Genomic DNA, 22,528 nt, shown 5'->3' with positions numbered 1-22,528 from the left:
GAAAGTGCTAAAGACAAGCATGAGTAGCCTAAGTACATAAATCTTATCTACAGGTGCAAGGAGTTTAATTTTGATGAATTAAAATGTCAAGAATAAGGTCAAAATAGAACTATTTGGAAATTATAACTGCATTTGGAGTATCTGTTTTTTGTTTATGTCATGTTATATGTACTGGCATATGATTGGTCATTCCTCATATGTGTGTAGCATGCCTTGGTTCATTTTGACCAATTTTGTTTTTACATTGTCAACAAAAATTACCATCCTATTCTGTAATTATATAATAAACGCATTGCCTTGTCTAACTTACATTTATATTCGTTCATTTGTACATACACCTAATATTACTAGTTCATACTAAAGTAGAGTTAGAATATAATTATTCTATAACAATTAGTAGCAATAACAATAAACATTTTGTTTAAATAATCCATACAAAAATAATGTATCTGTAGCACATAAAATATACACTAGAAAACAATATGCGTTACATAATTAATTTCACTTCGTATTAATAATTGAACATTGTGAGGTGTACAGAATTTAACGAGTCCCTTGCCATTGTAGTGCAAATTGCTGGAAATGTTATCTAAAACGTTGCTATGGGGGTAAATGCATTTTTATCTTTTCTGCAATCAGCAAGCTGGTGGCATTACATGACGAAGCTACATGGTTTTTTCTGTTGAAAATTTCACTAACAAGCATTATTCTGATTGTTATCATTGTCGAAAAACGAAAATGGCGCAAACAGAGGCATTCTGGGTGTTAATTTGCCGTTATTTTTTGTTTTTCAGTTGGCATGCAGTGTAAATAGACAAAGCGTAGAATGATTCATGAAAAAAAAATAAACAAACATCCCTTTTAAGATTAATAAGAATGCCAAGCTCATATTCAAGATGACAGATTTTATGCCATGTACTTCCCTACAATAAACCATGGTGTTGGAAAAAGAGAATATTTTATACCATAAAAACCTATATTTTTTGGTCTTCATCTAGTGTTTTACTATCAAAAGAGATTGATTCAATTCACAGCCCTACCAAAAATCACAAACCTTCACATATTACCATTACTGTGCTTAGAAGAGATTCAAAATATTATATTAATCATGCTATATGCTTAAAAAAGCTAAAACAAATATGTTGAAAGTTAATAAAATAAAAAAATTCATGTCAAGGTGTTTCATGTGTAATGGCACAGTAACAACATGAAATACACTTTCCTGCAAGACCTCACTACATCTTATCTAGACTGTAAAATGAACTTGAAATTGCATTTTATTTGAATATTTCATTTGGCAAAATGTCTGGGTGGGTTTGTTTTATGATGGCAGGACTTCACAAAAATTTTCTCAACAAATTAATCGAGTTTATTTTTTGTGTGTCAATTACCTATTGGCCTGTATTCAATAATTGAAAGTAGTAAGTTGCCATTGTATACACTAATCAAGTTTTTTCCCCATCTATCACTGATGTCAACCCGTAATTGATTCAGTCACACTTAACGAAATATTCCTGTAACGTTATACAAAATAGAACTATCTTAACGCATAAGAAAATAGCGATCTTTCAAACCTATATATAAATGTATATTGAGCGAATCTGAATAAGGAAACAATTCACCTGATAAAACAAAGTGCAAAAATTTTTATAACCCATTTTGTGATTAAAAAAATATTCATTATAAATATGTATTTAAGGTATCTATCAAGACCATTATCATCTAAGACTTAAGTACATAAAAACAATTATTATGATGATTTTTTTGTCTGTTTAAATCACCAACTATCATAAAATATTTGTTACTATTAAAATTGTTAATAACAATTTTTAATACAAATATTAGTAACCAGTGATAAATTATCAAAATAAACTTTTAAGAAAAATAGGCATTGATAAATCACTAATATTTCTAGTAGTTCTTACAACTAAAATATGAAAATATGTTATTTTCATCATAACATTTACCTAGATCTACTTGAAAAACAAAAATCTTTGCTTGACATAAAAGAAGGAAGTTCTTAATTCAAACTGAAAAAATTGTAAATGATTTCCAATATCCCCCTCTGACATGCGAGAAACTTGTAAAAATGTTAATTTCATGGTTTCAGGCAGGCTATGAGAGGGTAATTTTTTACATAGATTCATTAACTTTTCTGTACTTTTGTCCATAAAACTAAGTTGGTGTCAAACGTGGTTTCCTGCATTAGATAATTGTGACAAATGATTCCTTTGCATGCCTTACTATGTTAACCTCTTTAATGAATCTTCCCGTTAATTTATTGCTGATAAAATTTACTACAGTGTAGTATAGAAGTGAATATAAATAATAACATCCATTCAGGGCATTTTAATAAATTGAAGGGTGGAAATTATTGATGCTTTTAACATAATAGGTTATTGCAAATGTAAAACAGCTTTTTCATAGTTGTACTTAATACTGTGTTATAAATGTTGTTTTTAAGTGTAATAAATATTAACAGATTTCATGACAAAAAGTCTTATTGAAGGAGTTGATGTCAAAACACACCACAGTAGAGTCTTAAGTGGTGCAATAATATAAACTGACATTCTTGTTATTGTGTGTGTGTATTTGCGTTTATTTATACTGGCCACTGGTTGCCTCTATTTTTTGGAGGATTAAGAGGAGTACAGATAGATGCCCCAATTCCAGAAGCTTCTCCTAGTTCTTTAGCGAGCCAAGTGTTTAAGCACCCATACACTGGACCTCGATTTAAAGTCTCATCCGAAAGACTGATTAGTAATTTTAGTTGGCCAGCCTGGGAATCGAACCCACAATGTCGAGATTACAAGTCTCGCGCTCTAACCAGTTGAGCTATGCGGGCTTGTTATTCTTGTTATCATCCAGCTTCAGCCAATATGTATTATGGTACAGATCCTTTGTACCATGATATGTTTTTTAGAGCTGCATGCCTCAAGATGAGCCAAAAGAAAATCAAACTTAAATAAATTACTTAGATATAAGAAAGGTAAAACAAAATAGTCCAGATTCAAGTAATAAGTAACAAGATATGAGTGATTAAAGACTGATTTTGCAGTATTTATCACCACATTTCTACTGCATGACTTCACACAATCAGAAAGGGCTATTTTTTCATATTTTGACCTCTTTTTGGTAATTTGGGTTCCAATTGCTTTGTTCCCTGCACAATACTTTCCTTAAAAATATATTTTCAAAGTTTTGATGAAAAAAAGAATCAATCTGGATGTGTGCTGCTTTAATATTTACTTAAAATACAATCTGTTCATGCAATGTACTGCAGTAGGGTTTTTTTTTAAACTGCAATATATCACAATACAAGTTTGACCAAATTGTTGCACCATAGATTTTCAGATAAACATTTTAAAGGACCGCTATTTTACTCCTATCTTTTACAATAAAAACTCATGAAAATTGCTAACAAGATTTTCTCATTAAGCCAACAATTATCATTAACAACATTATATAGATTAATTTGATGTGTATGGGTTTGTTTTTTCCTGCACAATTTATGCAATAACAACAATGTTTTCTCTTATATTACTATGATGTCATTAATTAAACCCTTCAAATAATGAGGATTGAATAGGCCTCAAACACATTGCCTGTATAGTTTTATTTTCATTTTTACAGCTTTACTACTTACAAATGAGAATTTCCATTCATTCCTTTTTTCTTTGATGAAAAACCAACAACAACAAAACTGAGAGCCATAGGATAAGTTTAGTGCATTTTCTTTATTTCTTTATGTTTAAAACAGAAGGGATTTCTTTTTTCTAAAGAACATAATATTATTCTCCTGATCAATTTTCTTAAAACTAATGCAAGTGTGTATACTAAGTTGTTAATGCAAATCTATGCAAGTGTACCATCACACCAATCACTGTCATATAGGTAGAAAGCCCAACCCCGATAAGACCAAAGGCACAAACAGCTTCCCCAAAAGCCCTCACTCCGTAAGACGAAAGTCACAAGCAGACGCCAAAGTTCATTCTGTAACACTATGATTGCTTCTGTTTATCCAATAAAAAATTCAATGTAAAGAGTTTAAGATTCAAACCCACATAGATGCAAGGCAAGCACTTAAAGCTGCCTTAACCTTAACCACTCAGCGGCAGAAATTTCTTTCAGCGCATATTTTACATTTCGGTTAGAAAGTCTTATTTCACAACACAAGTTAGAAAGCTCATTATCGTAATTTCTGTTAAAAATTTCATTCTCATTTCATAAAAAAAGTTCATTCTTATATAAGACAGAGAGTATCATAATAAACATAAAGCTTGCAACAATCTCTCAATGAAAGATTTTCACTAGCCAGATCTTTGCTATTTTTGAATGCCGAACAATTTACGATCAATATTTCATATAAATATTTTTCAAACTGACATTCATGGCAGGTGGGTGGGGTAGAGCTGGTATATCCAACATCCTGTATTATTGTTTACATTGTAAGATAAGGTATCCAATTAGAGCCACAATCAGTCGGCAGCTACATGGAGTTCTCTTGTTTTGTGGCACTTTATCGTGCCGCCACCTGTAGATTTATGTGAAATGCAAGAATAAAAATAAATAATCTACCCACATAAAACTCAAATCAGCCATTTTCCATCCTCTTCATAATCCAGGTTATTATTCAAAATTTGAAAGTATAATATGTCTTGAAACAAACATGCTTTATTTTGTATCAGTTATAATTTTAAATTATACTGAAATGATAAATTGTATCACAAGTTTAATTTACAATCAGTTTCCCCAAAATGCACATTCCTAATAAAACCAGGGATATTGTATGAACTATTTGCATGTTTAAAATGTTGTACTACTATAGCATGGAATAATTATCACAATCTAATTACTGTTTGAAATCCTCAAAATTATACATGAAAAATTTATGAATCTCAGGAAACTTATCTAGGGTGGGTGTCATATGCTACTGTTTAAAGGAAAAGGAGCTACTATGGAAAGTTATATTACCAAGGTTTTGTCTGGAACATAGTATATATTTATTAAGATACAATTATAATGAAAAACTAGCAAAAAATATTTTAAGTAATGAGTGTGGCCATTAGCGGAGACCCAATGTTACTATAAACAAATGGCACATGATTTACCACTCCTCAAAGAGAAAATTACTTATAGAACATGACTGTTATATATCCATTCTTCAAAATGAATGCAATTGTACAACAAACATTTGATTTATAAAATATCATCATTTCAACAAATTACTAACCATTTTCTGAACACTTATTAATCATACAAATGTTTATGACCTTTTCTTGTTAAATTCTTAAAATGAGCCACATCAATACAAAACCAACAAAATGGGTTTGCGACCAGCATGGATCCAGACCAGCCTGCGCATCCGCGCAGTCTGATCAGGATCCATGCTGTTCTCTTACAAACCCTATTACAAGTAGAGAAACTGATAGCGAACAGCATGGATCCTGATCAGACTACGCGGATGCGCAGGCTGGTCTGGATCCATGCTGGTCGCAAACCCACTATGTTGGTTTTGTCATGACACGGCTCAAATGTCAAGTTTATGGAGCGTTCTACACATACATGTATTAATTCATGAAGGACTATTGTTTGAACTTAGAAACAATGGTGAACCAGAAATGCTGGTGTATTTGAAGCACTTGGGTAATTAAAAAAATAACAATGCCATTACAGGGCATGCAAACAATGATTTCAATGATAAAGTGGACACCAACATTTGGTTTTGATTATATTTATTGCTACTATCTTAATATCACAATGATAGTTTTCTTTACAGCTACAGCTTTTAATATTTTGCCCTGATAATTGAGCCAGTTATTTGAGTTTATTAGCTAGATCTTATCTTTTTTTATCTTGAAAAACAACAATAAATTTGTAATAATTTTTACTAATTTGAATTTCCAATAAAATGGTACCACCTTCTGCTCACTTATTTCCATGTCAGTCAGGCATTTTTTCCTACAAAACTTCTGCTTGAATTTTCACCCTGTGTTTATTAATAGAATGAAACAGTTTATACTAGTTCTTTTTTCACCAATTAGATATAATTATTTCAGGGTATAAATTAGAATTGATGCAGCTGGTGTTATTATGTTGTTTATAAGCAATCTATTTGTCAGTCACTAAATTATTTCAATTATCATCAACTCATTTCATCTTGATGATGAATTCTCTACATTTGCCAAAATGGATTTTGGTGGTGACATGAATTCTTGCTCTGCTAAATTTTACAGGTAAAAATAGATATGATTATTTATATATTTTCCTATATAGCTTTAAGTTTTTGTTTTTATGGTGTTATAAAGTCATTTTCTTAATTTCTAAATTTTACAGATAAAATAAATAAGCATTGTTTTAATATTTCAGTAAATGTTAATGTAGTAAAGGGATTATGTAAACCCTGATGTTAGTATTAATTTTGTCTGAGCGAATACTTATAGGACCAATAAGGTTGTGTAGTAAGTAGTGGTTGACTTCAAACCGCTTGGTTCTCGCTGCTCTTGGTTCAAATCCTGCCAGGAACTTTGGATTCTTTCATGTGAGGAATCTATCCAGCTAGCTTACTCTACTCAGATGCCCATTCATGCTTGAAATTCGTCCAATAAATGCTGAAAAGTCGCCATATCACCTTTACTGTGTTGGTATTAAAACAGTAAATAATTTAATTTAATGATTTTAATCTCTCTTTTTTTTTTCCAGAGTTTCAAGTCCTTTTGACATATCAGTTTATGTCAAATGGCTACTTTCCAGCCTTGTATTGTCCACGCAACCCTTATTGATACAACTGTGGTTTAAATTTAAATAAAAAACAAAAATTGTTATCTTACCAGTTTACTGTATAAATATTATTCATGTACCTTATAGAATTAGCTAATTGGCTGCCTGAGTAGAACTGCAGAAATTCTAAACAGACAATCTGTTTATAAAATGATAACTTATTCTCTTATCTGATGAAATTCAAGAAAATAAAGACACAAATACTATATCTAGATCTGACATCATGTTAAATGCATAAATCTAGAATAAAATTTATAATTGTTTCTTAATCAAAATATAAGAAATGAACCGGTTGAATTATTTCAAATCTTGATCTGTCACCATTTGATTTCTATCAGAAATTGCAACTCCTATGAGGTATTGTATTTTTCTTTAAACAGAAGCTACAAAATCCATGAGAACTTATGAGAGCTGAGACTTTTATGGAATCTGCTTTTCTTATTCTAAGAAACAGAAATTTCCATCCAGAAATTTCAACTAAAAGCATGTTCTTCGCATAAAATTGATATTGTAACTTTGAATTTTTTATGTGACACTGCAATGGTTCAAATTTCCAAGTGATTCTACCTATGGCTAAAATCTACAAATGGCTTATACCAAATGGCTAAAATCTACAGTATTTTATCCTATTATCATTCAAGTGTCTAATTATTACCATATTGCACTGAGCATTCGTTACTTCACTTTATTTAAGCACTGTCATTTATGGAGCTAACTCCATTATAAACATCATTTTTATTTAGTAAAAAAACTAAAAAATATGGAAAAAAAAAACATCAGACATTTCAAAAAAGGAAGGCGAAAAAAAAATATTCTGCATGTCATTTATGTACATATCAATTACAGAATTCAATTACCTGCAATTTTTTTACTGTTTTAAAAATCACCCCGAGGGCAAAATCTTCAGTGACACTTGGGTCATTGTTTTGTATGAGTTTAATTATGAAACTGCTTGTCACTACAAACAATGAATGCTTTTTAAAAGAAAGCAGTTATGTAATAATGCACTGACAGATCTTCAAATTAATGACAGACTTAGAAGTCACTTTATTACATTGAGCAGAGTTATTAATGTAGTTGTGTGCCTAATTATACAAATTTTTTGTTGGCTTTTATCATACAGCAAGACAAAGATACCGGATTTGAAAAAATATTTTTTTTTTTTTTTTCAAATTAAAAATTTTAAGAACATGCAAGACTAATGTACAATAACTTATCTCTTAGTAATCTGGCACAATCTAGAATTTTAGTTACCCAGACAAAAAATACTTAAGTCTTACTGTATATGATGAGACTCAACTAATTAAAGTTAAATTACAATAAATTATGTACAATGTACTTTTATTAAAACATGTATGATTTTTTTTTTGGTTGGGTTTTATGGCGCACCAACATAGTATAAGTCATATGGTGACTTCCCAGCTTTACTGGTGAGATAGACCGTCAGGCTATTCCGGCACAACCTTCTTCATATTGATCTAGAAACGTCACGAGCAAACAATACCTCATCTCAAGTTTTTCAAAAACATTTTTTCAATTAACGTTTTTTCAATTAACGTTTTTCCAATTAACGTTTTTCAATTAACGTTTTTTCAATTAACGAAACAAATGAGATAAAATATCTAACATTAATATTCAATATAAATAGTAACCTCTTATAATGTTAAACAAAACAATGTAAGACAGGATCTGAAAATATCGGCTCATCTTATCTTATATAGCAACTATGTAAGAGCTTTTTTGTCAGAGTGATAAAAAAATGTAAGAGCTTTTTTTGTCAGAGTGATAAAAAAATAGGAAATATTTAGCTTTGCCAGTAATTCTTGTAAATTACAGGAAAAAAAATCTTGCCAAGGTGTTGTCAATTTGAAAAGAACCATATTTCTCTGCTGATCAGTATCAGTATAAAGTCAACAACTTTTCTGCTAATTTTTTTATTACTCTCTAGTTCCAGAGGCGTTATTTTTTTGCTAACAAGAACATATGATGAAAATACAAGGTTTGTTGATAGAAGACATAAAACATATTCAAAGAACGAAATTGAAAAATAAAAAAAGACCACTATGGAGCAGTAAATTAAATTGTGCAATAGTTCAGCTTTGAATTTGGAACTGTAAAAAAATATTTAAATTCCAATTATCAGAATGCTATAGATCTACTATGGTCATACCATATCAATATGATTTCCTGGCTCCATTATAATATATAGGTGTAGTTTTGTGTGTCATACATTTATTGTAAGTCAGCACTTAAAAATAGCCGTGACCTCTCACTCCAGAAGACTGTATATTTCATATAAGTATCATTTCATTTTTTTGGATGATAAAGCAACTGATGCAGAAATTTCTCAATTCAAGAATAAACGAGTTGAATGTGCAAAAAATGGAAAGCACTATTACACAGGGTCTTGGTTGCATGAGTAATTTCATTCAGAGTAGTGATATACTGTAGCCAATAGCTCCTTTTGTGTTACTTGTTCTTATGGTTTTTTTGTACCTGAACCAAAACTTATATTTTCTCGTACCTGAACTTATAAAAGATTTATAACAAAAACCAACTATGAGCGAAACATATCATTTTGAAGAACAATATTTTCACCAAATACCCTTTCTAAATTCATTCATAGAATTTAAAACCTTGAAAACACTTTAGTATCTATACAATAATTATTGAGAGAAAATAAATGAATTCAGTTGGTTAATTTATAAGACATATCAATGCATGCATTTTGTATGTTTAAACATTAATGAATTAGCAACATTATAAGTGAGATTTCCATCATTCTGCATGGAGAAATTTTACAAACAATCATTAAACCTGCTAATCGAGAAATTACTGTCACATTTCATAGCTATTACTGTCACCAGTTTTTTTTCAAAATGAGACAGAAATTTTTCATTGACAACAAAATCTGCAAATTAGTCAAAATTAGACAAAAATATGCATAAAAAAAGATGGTCATATAAATGTAGGAATTTCAATACGGGGATATTGTTACAATTTAGGGGCAACCTGTTCATGGAAAGATTTTGATTTAGATGAACTTGTGTTGTACAGACTGATATCTGATAATCGTTATCAATGTATTATGTGGATCTTTTACAAAACTGAACAGGGGAAGAATACACGTTCAATCATGATAAGATATGTAAGGTCCCTGTCTATGACAATAATACATGAAAATCATCCTGACGGTGATATCGGTTGATACAATGAACATCGCAAATTTATCTACCCTTTGCTATTGACGAGAATCATTTGCCCGCGACCCCATGACCGCAAAGACGCGAGACTTGGTAATTAGTTCTACTGCGATGTTCAGATGAACAATGACAGGGGAACTCTCGTGTAAAAATTGCGAGGACATCTCGGTTTCCAATTTCACCTCAAGTTCAGGTGTGCTGTATTGTTTGAAAAAAAGAACAAATAAGGGCTTGGGTAAGTTATTCAACTTTTGTTACACATGAGATCAGTTAACAGATCTTCATACCAAATTCATGTAAACTCAATGTTACAATTTTCACCTTATCTAAATTACATTTTCTTAAATTTCAGAAAAAAGACAAAACTACCCTAAACCAAAATGGTATAAAAGAACATATAAAAGCTACAATTATCGACGATGACTTTCATAGATTTATGGTCATCCTAGATTTGTATTTTTTTTTAGTTTCATATAAGTCTATATAGTATAATAATATACATTTTATTAAACTGAATTTATATTCTAAATATCAGTTCATAATGAGTGCAATAAAAGTTTTAAAAAAGTTCTTTAATCAGATGAAATTAATTCCTTACAGAAATTTTATCTTTTCTTTTTACAGTACATACATTCCTCACTATATTAAAATTATTTTCTAATGAAACTGCCAACTTTAGTGTAATAGTTTACAGTGAACTTTTCTCAAAAATTATTATGAATGAAAAGCAATTAACACAAATAAAGATTTTTTTCTTCAAAATCCAAGGTGGTTTTTTAAAAAATTAATTAGGAAAGTCACTGAACTCAAAATGACATTTTAGAAAAAGCTGTGAAATCCAAAAAGATAGGATCACAGGGCAAGTCGGTACTTTTAGTTAGAATAATGAAGGGGGACCCATTGAAACCAAAATTTAAATCAACCATCGAAAGATTTTCAATTTATGAACTCATCTGTCGTTTTAATCCACTACAACATGAATGGGTATTATTGAAAACGGGGTCAAAGCATCATCAGGGCTGAACCGTACCTCATTTGGGAAAATAATTTGATGAAGTGTTCGGGACATATTGAACATTTCATTTTCTATAACTTCTATTGAATCTACTCTGATTTTCCGTAATCTTCTTAATTTTCTCCTTTACGCGAAAGTGCTCCTGTATAAAAGATTTTAAATCTTATAGCTTCCCTAATAAACGTGAAGAATTTAAACCCTCTATTCCTTAAACAAACATTGCATCAATATAAACAAGATTTCTTTATGAAGATATTAAAATATCAATACAAGCCCATGTTGATGGATTAAATGTGTGTGGGTATATTTGCACAAAAACAGCATAATCAATCAGAATTTTGGAAATAAAAAAACCTAAACGGAAATAACGGATACATTATATTACACTGTAATGTTGATAAGGATTCAAGGAAAATAATTTAACAGTCTTGTCTTTATTTTAAACATATCAGAGAGACAGTGATCTATAAAAAATTTATAAGAATTTAAACTTTAAAATTTCCGGTATCTAAATTTTCAATATTTCTCACATAACAGAAATTATTTTTTTTAAAGAACTAAATAAAAACAAGGAACATCGCAATGCGATGCAACCAGGTTTTCAGCAAAATATTTCACAGAAGCTTTGTCATGAAGGGGCATTTGTTTTTAATTGAACTTTTAGGAGGAATTATGGCTTTTTTAATATTCCTCAAACAAAAATGATTGAGAAATTTTATGTTGTCTATTCGCCTTTTTTTCCCAAATGTTTTAGAAAGGTAAACAGTACTTTATTTTTGCTTAATTTTTGCATTTTTGCGTCTCTTGTCATTTTCTTTTGTCAACAATATTGGCGTGTGGTGTTTTGTGCGATATCAAGAAAAGTATGTTCACAATTTAAAAAAAAAAATTGAATGATGTCTTGGAAGAAACATGGGAATTTAGTGAGCGCCAGGGCACTTGATGACAAAGCTTCTGTGAAAGTTTGGTCAAAATCCATTGAGAAATGTAGGAGAAGTTGCGCACTGTTGAAATTGTTCACTATATATTCTGTATAAGGAAAAAATATACAAAGGGCCATAATTCGGTCAAATATTATCCAATCACAAAACCCCGACAATATGTGCCAGGCACTTGAAAACAAAGCTTCTAAGAAAGTTTGGTCAAAATCCGTTGAGAAATGTAGGAGGAGTTGAGCACAGAAGAAATTGTTCTCTATATATTCTGTATAAGGAAAAAATATACAAAGGGCCATAATTCGGTCAAATATTATCCAAACACAAAACCCCGACAATATGTGCCAGGCACTTGATAACAAAGCTTCTAAGAAAGTTTGGTCAAAATCCGTTGAGAAATGTAGGAGGAGTTGCGCACAGAAGAAATTGTTCACTATATATTCTATATAAGGAAAAAAAACAAAGGGCCATAATTAGGTCAAATATATACCAATTGCAAAACCCTGGCAATATGTGTCAGGGCACTTGATGACAAAGCTTCTGAGAAAGTTTGGTCAAAATCCGTTGAGAAATGTAGGAGGAGTTGCGCACAGAATAAATTGTTCACTATATATTTTATATAAGGAAAAAAAAACAAAGGGCCCATAATTAGATCAAATATTATCTAATCGCAAAACCCCGACAATATGCGCCAGGGCACTTGATGACAAAGCTTCTGTGAAAGTTTGGTCAAAATCCGTTGAGAAATGTAGGAGGAGTTGCGCACAGAAGAAATTGTTTACGCCCGCCCGCCGCCGCGTCGCGCGCGCCCGCCCGACCGCCCGCCCGCCGACATACCTCAATCTAATAACCAGTTTTTTCCTTCGGAAAACCTGGTTAAAAATCAACAAAAATCAAACAACAAAATTCAAACAAAAAGAAATAAAAATAAAATTTAACCCAAACGAAAAAACTTGAGAAGTAGTTTTGTACCATAGCAATGCACTTGTAGTTTAGGCATACTTATTTTTTGTAAAGTATTACACCTTCTTCAGGCTACCCATACAGTGTCCTGTCAAGAAACAAGGTCGCATGCCCTAGCTGACACCGCCAGGACTCAAACACATTATTCCTAGGTTGAGAGGGCGACGCAGATACCTAAACCACTAGGACACTGGTACCTCTCCCAACTACCGTACTATAATAAACAAACTCAAACTCATTTTTATTCTAGCAAAGTCTGACAAATCCCACTAGCAAAACAAAAATGTGATGAAAACAAAAAGAATAACCAATTACCATCTACCCACTGTGTTGCATAACCTTTAATGAAAAATAATTAACAACTTAAACATTGTCATAAATATTTGTAATTAAATTTATCTACTTAGCTTCAGGCATTTAATTTTTCTGTGAAGACTGTACATGAAAAAAAAAAATCTTAAGTTTTCTGATAATTATATCAATATTCTGTGAACTATGTTTTGTCATTTAAATAAAATCAAAGTGTAATAAATCTAACTAGTGTCAGAGAAGTAGCAAATTTCAGGTTTTATCTTTGTCAAACACAAAACTAGGTCTTGTAAAAAGTGTCATTGAAAACACACATACAAATTTACGATATTGGCTAAACTCTTAATTTATTTACTTTCGGGTAGTCGCCAAAGTGGCAGTGAAAATTTATGAGGTATGCCAGTACAGCATGTGTAATTATTTAAATGTAAAATGGTATGAAGATGGCGTAATACTGGTGTAATGTTAGGGGAACTGGTGTCATATCGTCATAACTGTTTAAAGGTTCATTAGAGGTTAAATTCATACAGGAAAATTGCCCCAATAGTTATTTTGCATCAAATAACTCAAAATATAAGCATGGAACATTTAGAGTTAAAGAAATATGTGAATTAAAATGTTAAAATGTCACATTTAAAGATAAAATGTACATAGTTTTATACTTAGTCAATTAAAAAAAAAAAAAATCGGAAATAAAAAGACTTTCTTTAATAAACATTTTAAAATTTAGTTCGAATGTGTTGTTCTTTTATCTCAAACACTATATTTACTGAATATAATTTTGGAGCCAGTATTTCACAAAATTACACTCTTTTTTAAGAACTCTACAAAAGAAGGGGCGGTTCTTTATCACATTAAATGTAATAATTATGCCAGAGTACACAAAGACCAGGATTTTTGTACCTGTAATTATTCTGAAGGCTTTTATCTATAAATGGGTTTGAAAAATGATTTACACCTCTCCAACAGCCTTGATGACAGACCAGTTAATGTGAAAATTAAAATATTTAATGCATATTTAAATGGGCAAAATCCAAATATATGGTGAAAAATTAACAGTACAGATTAGAAAAGATATAGTTATTTTATAATGAATACCTGACATTTATAAGTGAAAAAAAATGATTTATCAATATCTATTTCATATTACCAGACAAAAAGGATTTTTCTTTCCGTGTAACTAATGAGGTTAATTTGTTCAGAAGTATCAAATGCATACATATCAAATTTTACATAATAATGCACAAGTCATCAATTGCGGTGGATAAAATTTCATGAAAAAACTGCAGTGCACTCAAATAACTGTCCAGTAAGTGGTGTTAATAATAAAATGATGACAGTTGAAATGTTATTTCAGCGTAGCAAGGGAGAAGGAAATAATTGTGTTGCAATTACTCAAATGAACTGAAGTACCTTAATTTGAAAAATGCCTTCTTTGAATTTTTTTTTTAAGATTGACTTTCACAAATAAATCATACTTTTCGGATTGGTCATGAATTTGCAGTGGTGTATTAGGTCATTGTACTTTTTTTTTTACCAATTTGACTAAAGTTCAGATCTACTTATTTCTTACATGTAAATGTGGAGCCTTCAATATTTTGAGCTGATTTTAATCAGATTGTTTTTTTTTACTACATTGATGTCTTTAATTAAACAACACAATATACATACTAAGATTTTTAATTACTGATATAGAATAAGAAAAAAATATTGATGTGGAATAAGAAAAACAGACAAGACTCAAATTGACATCAATTGGCTATATCTATTATCTATAAATGCTTCTTTTTTCAGTGGAAATGAATTATGATGAATCTGAGATTGTAAACAATTTATTGTGGGTAGAAAAGGGGTTCATTAATATTACTTTTGTAATTTCTGCTATTCATGTCTATTGCAGTATATATTAACTTAAATAATATTTAAAGATGGATTTTTCAAAACCACTCAATTTCCAAACAAATAAGCCCTTAATAAATATTAAGAATATACAATAATTGCTAGATATGTACTGTACTAGATTCTATACTCACGTTTATTATGCGGCCACTGACATTGATAATAAAATTATTAAAAATATAGATTAAAAAAAAAAGTTACTTACCAACAGCTGAGCACAATGCTATCAACAAGGAAACAAGGGCTAAGTTGAGGGGAACGTATCCTTTATACATTGTTGAGCTACTTTTTTCACCTCTGAAAAAATAAAGTATTATTATTATTTTAACAAATTAACAAAACAGTGTATTTTCTTTATTAAACTTATTACTATTCATGTATTTTAATTTATGCATCAAATTCAAAATTGAAATATAAAAATAAATAAAGACGTGCACAAATAACACATTCTACTTTCAGTTTGATTGGAATCTGAAAGCTACGGTCCGACCACGTTTTTCGTGCTAATTTCAGGGGTCATACTAAGTTGTCATTATAATTCTACAACAGAATCTGGTGAGACCAATAGTATCAGAATAGACCCGAGCTACCTGTCCCTCTAAAATTCAGTAGTTCAAGAGGATAAAACACAAATGTGCAATATCTCGTATATCTATAAATCTCTGATTCACAGGCGTTGAATATATCTTTTAACATATCTGAGTTTTTACATACATTTAAAGATTCGTATCATACTAGATATTCCGCATGATAAAATGACATTACTCCATACTTACACTGCAGCGAGTAAATAACATCCTTTATTGAATACATTATTTCATAAAACTTGGTACTTTGACCCCAAACAAATTTTATCAGATAAAGTCGGTATACAACGTTATCCTATTTTACTCTATTAACTTTCATAAATTTTAACACACACGCAAAAAATTCCCAAATCTATCTCCATCGAATGTCACCCGGTATATACATGGAAATTATTTTTTGTCCTGTGTACTCAAAATCAAGTTTGACATAGACACACTTAAAACTTAAACACACAAGAGATTCGCCCCTTTGTATAACTTATCAAAGAAATGATGTAAACACATAGCTCGAGTTTTACTATCACTTTAGTACGACAACAGTTCAAATGTTATCCCATTTGTCTTCCCCTTTGTGGTAACACAAAAATGGGGCTACAATACACCCTGATAATATACAGCCTAATACACGTTCAGCACAACACTGTCAGTTTCTCCCTCGTAATTATATACCTAATTGTATAGCTCCGTGGTCTATAAAATTATTATTACATGTGATTACTATTTATAAAATCATGATAATTATATACAGTACTCCATATAGATAAAATCACCGTTACACTTCCCACAAAGTTAATAAGCAAGCAATATTCAATTCATTCACTCCTGTAATTACGATGCTATAATCACCATCTTTATCAATAAATAGTCACATAATTTTAATTTAATGTCCAAATTTTAACGGTGTTTATTGTTTTTTCTATCGATGCACTTAAAATGTATAATAATAATATATTTAGCAATTATCCATAAAAAAATCCGTTAAACTTTCACCACATCTAAATCAAATTAACATCACTCGTAAACGTAACAATGGCGAGTAAGCAAACAAGAAAGCAAGTCATAAATCAGCTATAATCATTTGCTAACTATCAAATACGTCTCGTCAGTAAGGCAGTAGCATCGACAATGATCACCTAAACCCTTTGCTACTTCGCATACCGTCTCTCTATAAATTTCTCTCTTACATCAACAGTACATTGACAAGCTCGGCGAACCGTGAGCAAAATACTCTATCTGTAGTTAGAAGTTTTGAAAAACGGTCTTAACTTTGTGTCTCTCGCCGTTCTTTCATTTCCTTTCTTAATTATTTTACTCTGTGTCTATTTGCTGAGTTAATAGAGTTTTCTTGATTTTTGTACTTAAGTCCAAATGTTTCCCTGTAACACAATAGAGAGCGATATAGCTTATTTTATAGCATTTGATGATTTTAGAACGAATGTATGAACGTGATTTAGTAGAGAGATTAATATGATATAATGATACATTGCAATTCTGTCTCATTTGTTACGGAAACGCATTTAGAATCGCTATCAAAATGAGCTAAGTGACTGGAATATTTGCACAAAATTGTGATAAGGCCAACACAAATGTTTGATTGAATCGAATCTAATGCTACCGTAGACGCATCGCGTTTAACAACATTGGTTTTCTACCGAAGATGTCTTCGCAAGCGTTAATTAACCGTGCTCGTTGTTAAACAATTTCATATAATAAAACTGATTAAAATCAAAATAAAACATAAAACTAATGGAGAGGAAGATTTCAATGATATTTTATAGTATCTGTATAGTGATACGGCGGATGTTTAAGATGCATAAAAATACCGTTACGAAGTTGATCAAAATCTAAAATTGGAAAAGCATACACATATTAATGTGATTCAATTTGAACAAGACTTGGGGATTATGATTCATAACCAGGAAGCAAAAACATGCAAATAATTTGATACAATCGAACTGATAGGAACTTTAAACAAATACATCAAACATGGAAATAATTTCAGGGAGAGATTAAAGGTTAAATGAAATTGAAAAAATATTGAAATGATAATAAAAAAATTATAATAAAAAATAGAAATGAATAACAGTTATATGACAAACATAAAAAAATATCATTAACTGTAACATTGTTTTTCTTTTTTTCTTTTATTATTATTATTTTTTTATCTCACATGCATGTTATGTAACATATGTACCTGCTGCTCTTAACAACTTTAAGGGTACACACATATATGCGGGTACAATGAATACGTAATAATCTAGCTGATACTGATTGGACACATTTTGATTTGTTGTCTTTATTTTATTTTTTGTATTACTGTTTAAAAATCATCAAGTAGGGATCATATAAAAACAAAGATTAATTATCATTGAACAGTTTTATCTTCTTTGTTTAATTTCTTATAATAACTTAGATTGAAGTGGATCTTGTCAGATACATTTTATTGCTTATAAACAATGTACTTTTATTGCACAATTTAAATACTAGTACAAAAATCATGCCCATCTTTGTACTATTATTGTAATAATTAATATGGAAATAGCCAACTGTCTAATGTCGTTACACATTTTAAGGTCCGACCCTTTTGCTTTTTATAAACAACAACATCATCAATGTTATAATTATTGATTTATTCTTGAATTGTTAGTCTTATGTATGCCTATGAAATTGTATTGTTTTGTACAGATAGACGAAAAAGAAATTCCTACTATAATCCTATTTTACGATTATCTAACATCTTATTTTCTCTTTTTAATCTGATTCAAAATGCATATTATCCAAGAACTTTTAAAACATCTTCAGACCTCTTGCTTGCCGTCATTTCAATGTGGACTTTGATACTTGAGACTAAACAATACTTTAAAAGCATTAAAACATAAGACGTTTATGCAATACCTCTCCAGACCTCTCCAAAACACTCAGATAAACGCTCCTATCTCCAATGCAATCAACAACTTTTGCTTACAAAACACTTGAGTAATCAGCTCTGATATATTCTTTACCCCCGTTTGCTGTATCGTTAATAACTATATCGTACACCAATTATAAAATAAGATTTTTTTTTAATCTAGGTCATAGCTTCAAAGCGAATTGAAAGCCAAAACAATGGCAAAAAGACCAACTACCTTGTACATTTTTTTTTCGTGTGTGAGAAAAAGTTTTAAATAATGCTTATATAATGGCGTCTCGGAATCACAGTTTTACTCTAGAAAAAAAGATGTATCAGGTTAAGTGTGTCCATATCTTATCCGGCGTAAGGCAAACGTCTTTATCTTCTATAAAACAAAAGGAGTGACTGTTTATTTTTTTGTCTTTTTTACTGTTTTCGTCATTCGATCTATGTGTCATGCAGTTTTCATGTCCCTACTTTTGTGTCCGATTACTCATTAATTAAATTGGAATTCTGCTTTGAGAGAATAAAACTGAGCCATTTTGATGGATAGCCTGTGCCTCCTTAACATGAATCATCGAAAAACGAACATGTATTACTTGACAAGAGTATATTTTACCGTTTACTTTATGATATCGTTGATATACATGATTATAAAGTCGGTCGCAAGAAATACAAATTTCTGCAAGAAATACACCTTGCTACAAGAAGTAAATTATTATGAAATACACATTGCTGCAAAAAATAGACTTTACTGAAATACACTATGCTGCAAGGAAAAGAAATACACCTTTCTGCAAGAAATGCACATATATACAAGAATTACATTTTGCTGCAAGAAATTAACTTTACAAGAATTACAATTTCTTGCAAAAAAATACACTTTACTGCAACAGATACACTTTTCTGGAAGAAGTACATCTTGCTACAAGAAATACACATTGAAATAGATTGTTAGGATACAACATAAAACAATAATGATTTATGAACTAGTCAATTGAAACCACTGCCCCTGTCCCTCTGCCCCAGCGACTTTTACTTTTGGATATACTTCGGGTAAAGGAGACAACTGGTTAAAACCTTTTATACCATGTTTAAGTATATACATTTAAGTTTTAATATTTGTGTAATAACTGGCCTTTAGATAAATTTAATATCAATACAATTTAGAAATGAAGTCTTCTTTGCAGTCCAGATTTTACAGTTGTTGCACATGGTTTAGTTCTCTCGGCTTTTTTCCTTGTGTGTTTAAATATTGTTTAGCATTTTTTGTAATAAGCCAATCTTTAAGTTGAGCAGACATGACAAGGTCAAGGTAACGGAGGTTTAGCGAGGACAAGACAAAATTATTCTTCAGTTATTTTCACGTCACGTGACTTTATTTGCTTATATATTCACAGATTCATCGCTGCATTCTATGTTAGATAAAATCAATTGTTCAATTCTCTATCTTTTACTTTAACGATAGAAATTGATATTTCGTTAATAGACATTTTATGCATCTATTTCAAGGTGTATTTCTTATCAAAATCGTATTTGGTAAACGTTTATGATTTGTTATTAAAGTAATATAATTATTAAGTTTAAGGCATTACTAAATGACATACTTGTTTCGTCTTTATGTCAACCTTCAGTATTAACTCAAACAGTCAGACTTCTGTCAGATTTATTCAAATACTGTCAAATGTTTTATCAAATGTTTACATAGATTATAACAAACAAGCAAAAATGAATATCATCCGATACCCATAGTCATTTGCTTTTTTGTGATTTTTTTTTCAAAAATATGGTGGAAAAGATCGAAAAGTTAAGTTAAGAACTCGAGTTCAAACAAAGGAAAACATATTCCTTTATACATGTTATCTATTTAAAACAAATTCCAAACATTATTTTTTACAAAATATGGTAGAAAAGATCGAAAATTTAAGTTAAGAAATCAAGTTCAAACAAAGGAAAACGTATTCCTTTAAACATGTTATCTAATTAAAATAAATTCCAAACATTATTTAAAACATCAATGCACTACTTTTGATCAAACAGAACGTAAGAAGATTGCATTTATTAAAATGTTAATACAAGATTGCCACGGTTGACGTTTTACCAGCCTCGACAATAGGTGATATTGTTAAGGATACGCTTGAAGATCAAAATGAAAATGTAAATATATTCAAACAGTAAGACAGCGATAAATCAAAAGTGACAATTAATCATCTTAATATTCTGAATTTATAATATTAAATATGTTAGTCTCTCATAAATGCTAATGAACTTTTAAATGCTATATGCAAATAACGTTTACAAACGGATGGATATATTAAAGTATACTTAATTTTACTACTGTAACAGTTAATGCAGCAATGTTTATACGCTTCTTTTATTTCAACGTTAACACATCTGAATAAACTGCTATAAAACAATTGTGTTACAGAATTCTACATTTGTTTTTAAATATTTACACAAAAATATCTTGCATTACCACTTTTTACTCATTTATGAAAAACCATTGTCTTACCACTTTACCATTCAATACAGTTTCTCTTGTGTTATTTTTAAAGTGATTATCACCTATGACAACAATCGAAGTACATGGAGCAAAATGTATGATGTTATTTCTTAAACAAATAATTCACTTTAAAGTGCTTTTTCAAAAATAGTTTAATTACCTCCAACCAAGATAGCCGTGAAGACAAGAAATAAGACAATATTTATTTATTTTCTGTTGTTGTTTACAAACATTGTTAACACATTAAATTTATCACTGTTTGCTCTTCCCTTGATAAATCAATTAAAATGGCCAGTGACCTTGCTAATGTGATTTATGTGTATGAATACTGTAACATTGAAGTTTTGTGGATGTTTCTGTATTCCAGAGTTTAAATGTTAAATTACGCTTAAGCCGGTGCTAGAGAGCGTGGACAGTAACTTGCAATTTCCAGTCCCGTCCATAAATAGCCACAATTGAACCGAAGTTGCAACATTTTCATTACTGCCAATTCGGATGCTCTTCGGGGATTCCCTTTTTTCTACTTTATACTGCTTCAACACTTTCAAGCCTTTGTAATCATGATATGAAACGTCTCAGTTCAATTTAGTTGAAAAATGTCCTTAAGACAGTTTGGTGATAAGGGGGAATATACATCTGGAAAAGGGACTTCCTTCAAATTATCGAAAACAATTTATTGAAAACAGCAAATTGAATATAAAGTAAAAATTTCAACTCGGTGTTCATAAGAGCTCATGTTACAGAGTAACATCTCCAACGCCCCCTAGCACCGTCTAAAGCGGTTTCATAACAGGGCTGTTTCAATGTATATGCGAAGAATGGGTGGAGAAACATAGTTTACTTGCAATATCACCCCAAAATAACATACCACAGCTTACAGATAGGCGTCATGTTTCCTGACACAACATTTTAACATTTAAAGCATGCAGTTTAAACGAGTGCACATTTTGCACAAATGTACATCATTTACAATGTCTAATATCAAGTCTGATTGAATGTTGATTACTTCATATGCGTGAAGACATTGCAAATTAATTTGGATACATTTCACTGGCTTATAGTTCATTAAATCTGATGACTGGCTAATTGTTTTTGCAGTTGTCCTGTGACGTAACAAAACTGTCACAATGATTGTGTTTAACAAGTCAAGGAAAAGTGCAATGAAAATATTCTTAAAAACAAATATTATCATGGGTTATTTTGATAAATGAACGATTGGCAGGCTTTCGGCAAAATATTGCAAACGATTTGATCAACATGTCGTAGTGGCCAATATAGTATGATGTTTTTCAAAACTGCTTTCAAGGTTTTTAAATATCTAAATTTTATATCTAATACTTTGAACAACGTTTTAGGAAGTACATTCTATAAAATCGACGGTCTACAGAAAACAGCGTTTACGTCAAAGCTTGAAGAATCTGTCAACGATTTGAGTGTTTGAAAA

At 30.5% G+C, this 22,528-nt stretch overlaps 2 protein-coding genes across 6 annotated transcripts in view; both read right to left on the bottom strand.

Moving 5' to 3' along the window:
- Positions 1-22,528, bottom strand: part of LOC132722763 (uncharacterized) — a 451,280-nt gene that overhangs the window by 271,585 nt on the left and 157,167 nt on the right. The window lies entirely within an intron of this gene.
- Positions 1-22,528, bottom strand: part of LOC132721629 (fibroblast growth factor receptor-like 1) — a 99,991-nt gene that overhangs the window by 67,849 nt on the left and 9,614 nt on the right. For 2 of the 4 annotated variants that reach the window (XM_060706075.1, XM_060706141.1), the window contains exon 2: positions 15,310-15,401. In XM_060706075.1, the coding sequence (XP_060562058.1) occupies positions 15,310-15,379 (70 nt within the window). In that variant the 5' untranslated portion in view covers positions 15,380-15,401. Of the gene's footprint in view, positions 1-15,309; positions 15,402-15,880; positions 16,898-22,528 lie in introns of those variants that run through there. The other 2 variants (XM_060706209.1, XM_060705992.1) reach the window with 2 other exon arrangements.

The sequence above is a fragment of the Ruditapes philippinarum genome, unplaced genomic scaffold (assembly GCF_026571515.1).
Source record: "Ruditapes philippinarum isolate M1 unplaced genomic scaffold, ASM2657151v2 ctg363_1_1_1_1, whole genome shotgun sequence".
Classification (NCBI taxonomy): domain Eukaryota; kingdom Metazoa; phylum Mollusca; class Bivalvia; order Venerida; family Veneridae; genus Ruditapes; species Ruditapes philippinarum.
The sequence above is the reverse complement of the archived record's forward strand: the minus strand, read 5'-3'. Positions and strand labels throughout refer to the sequence as shown.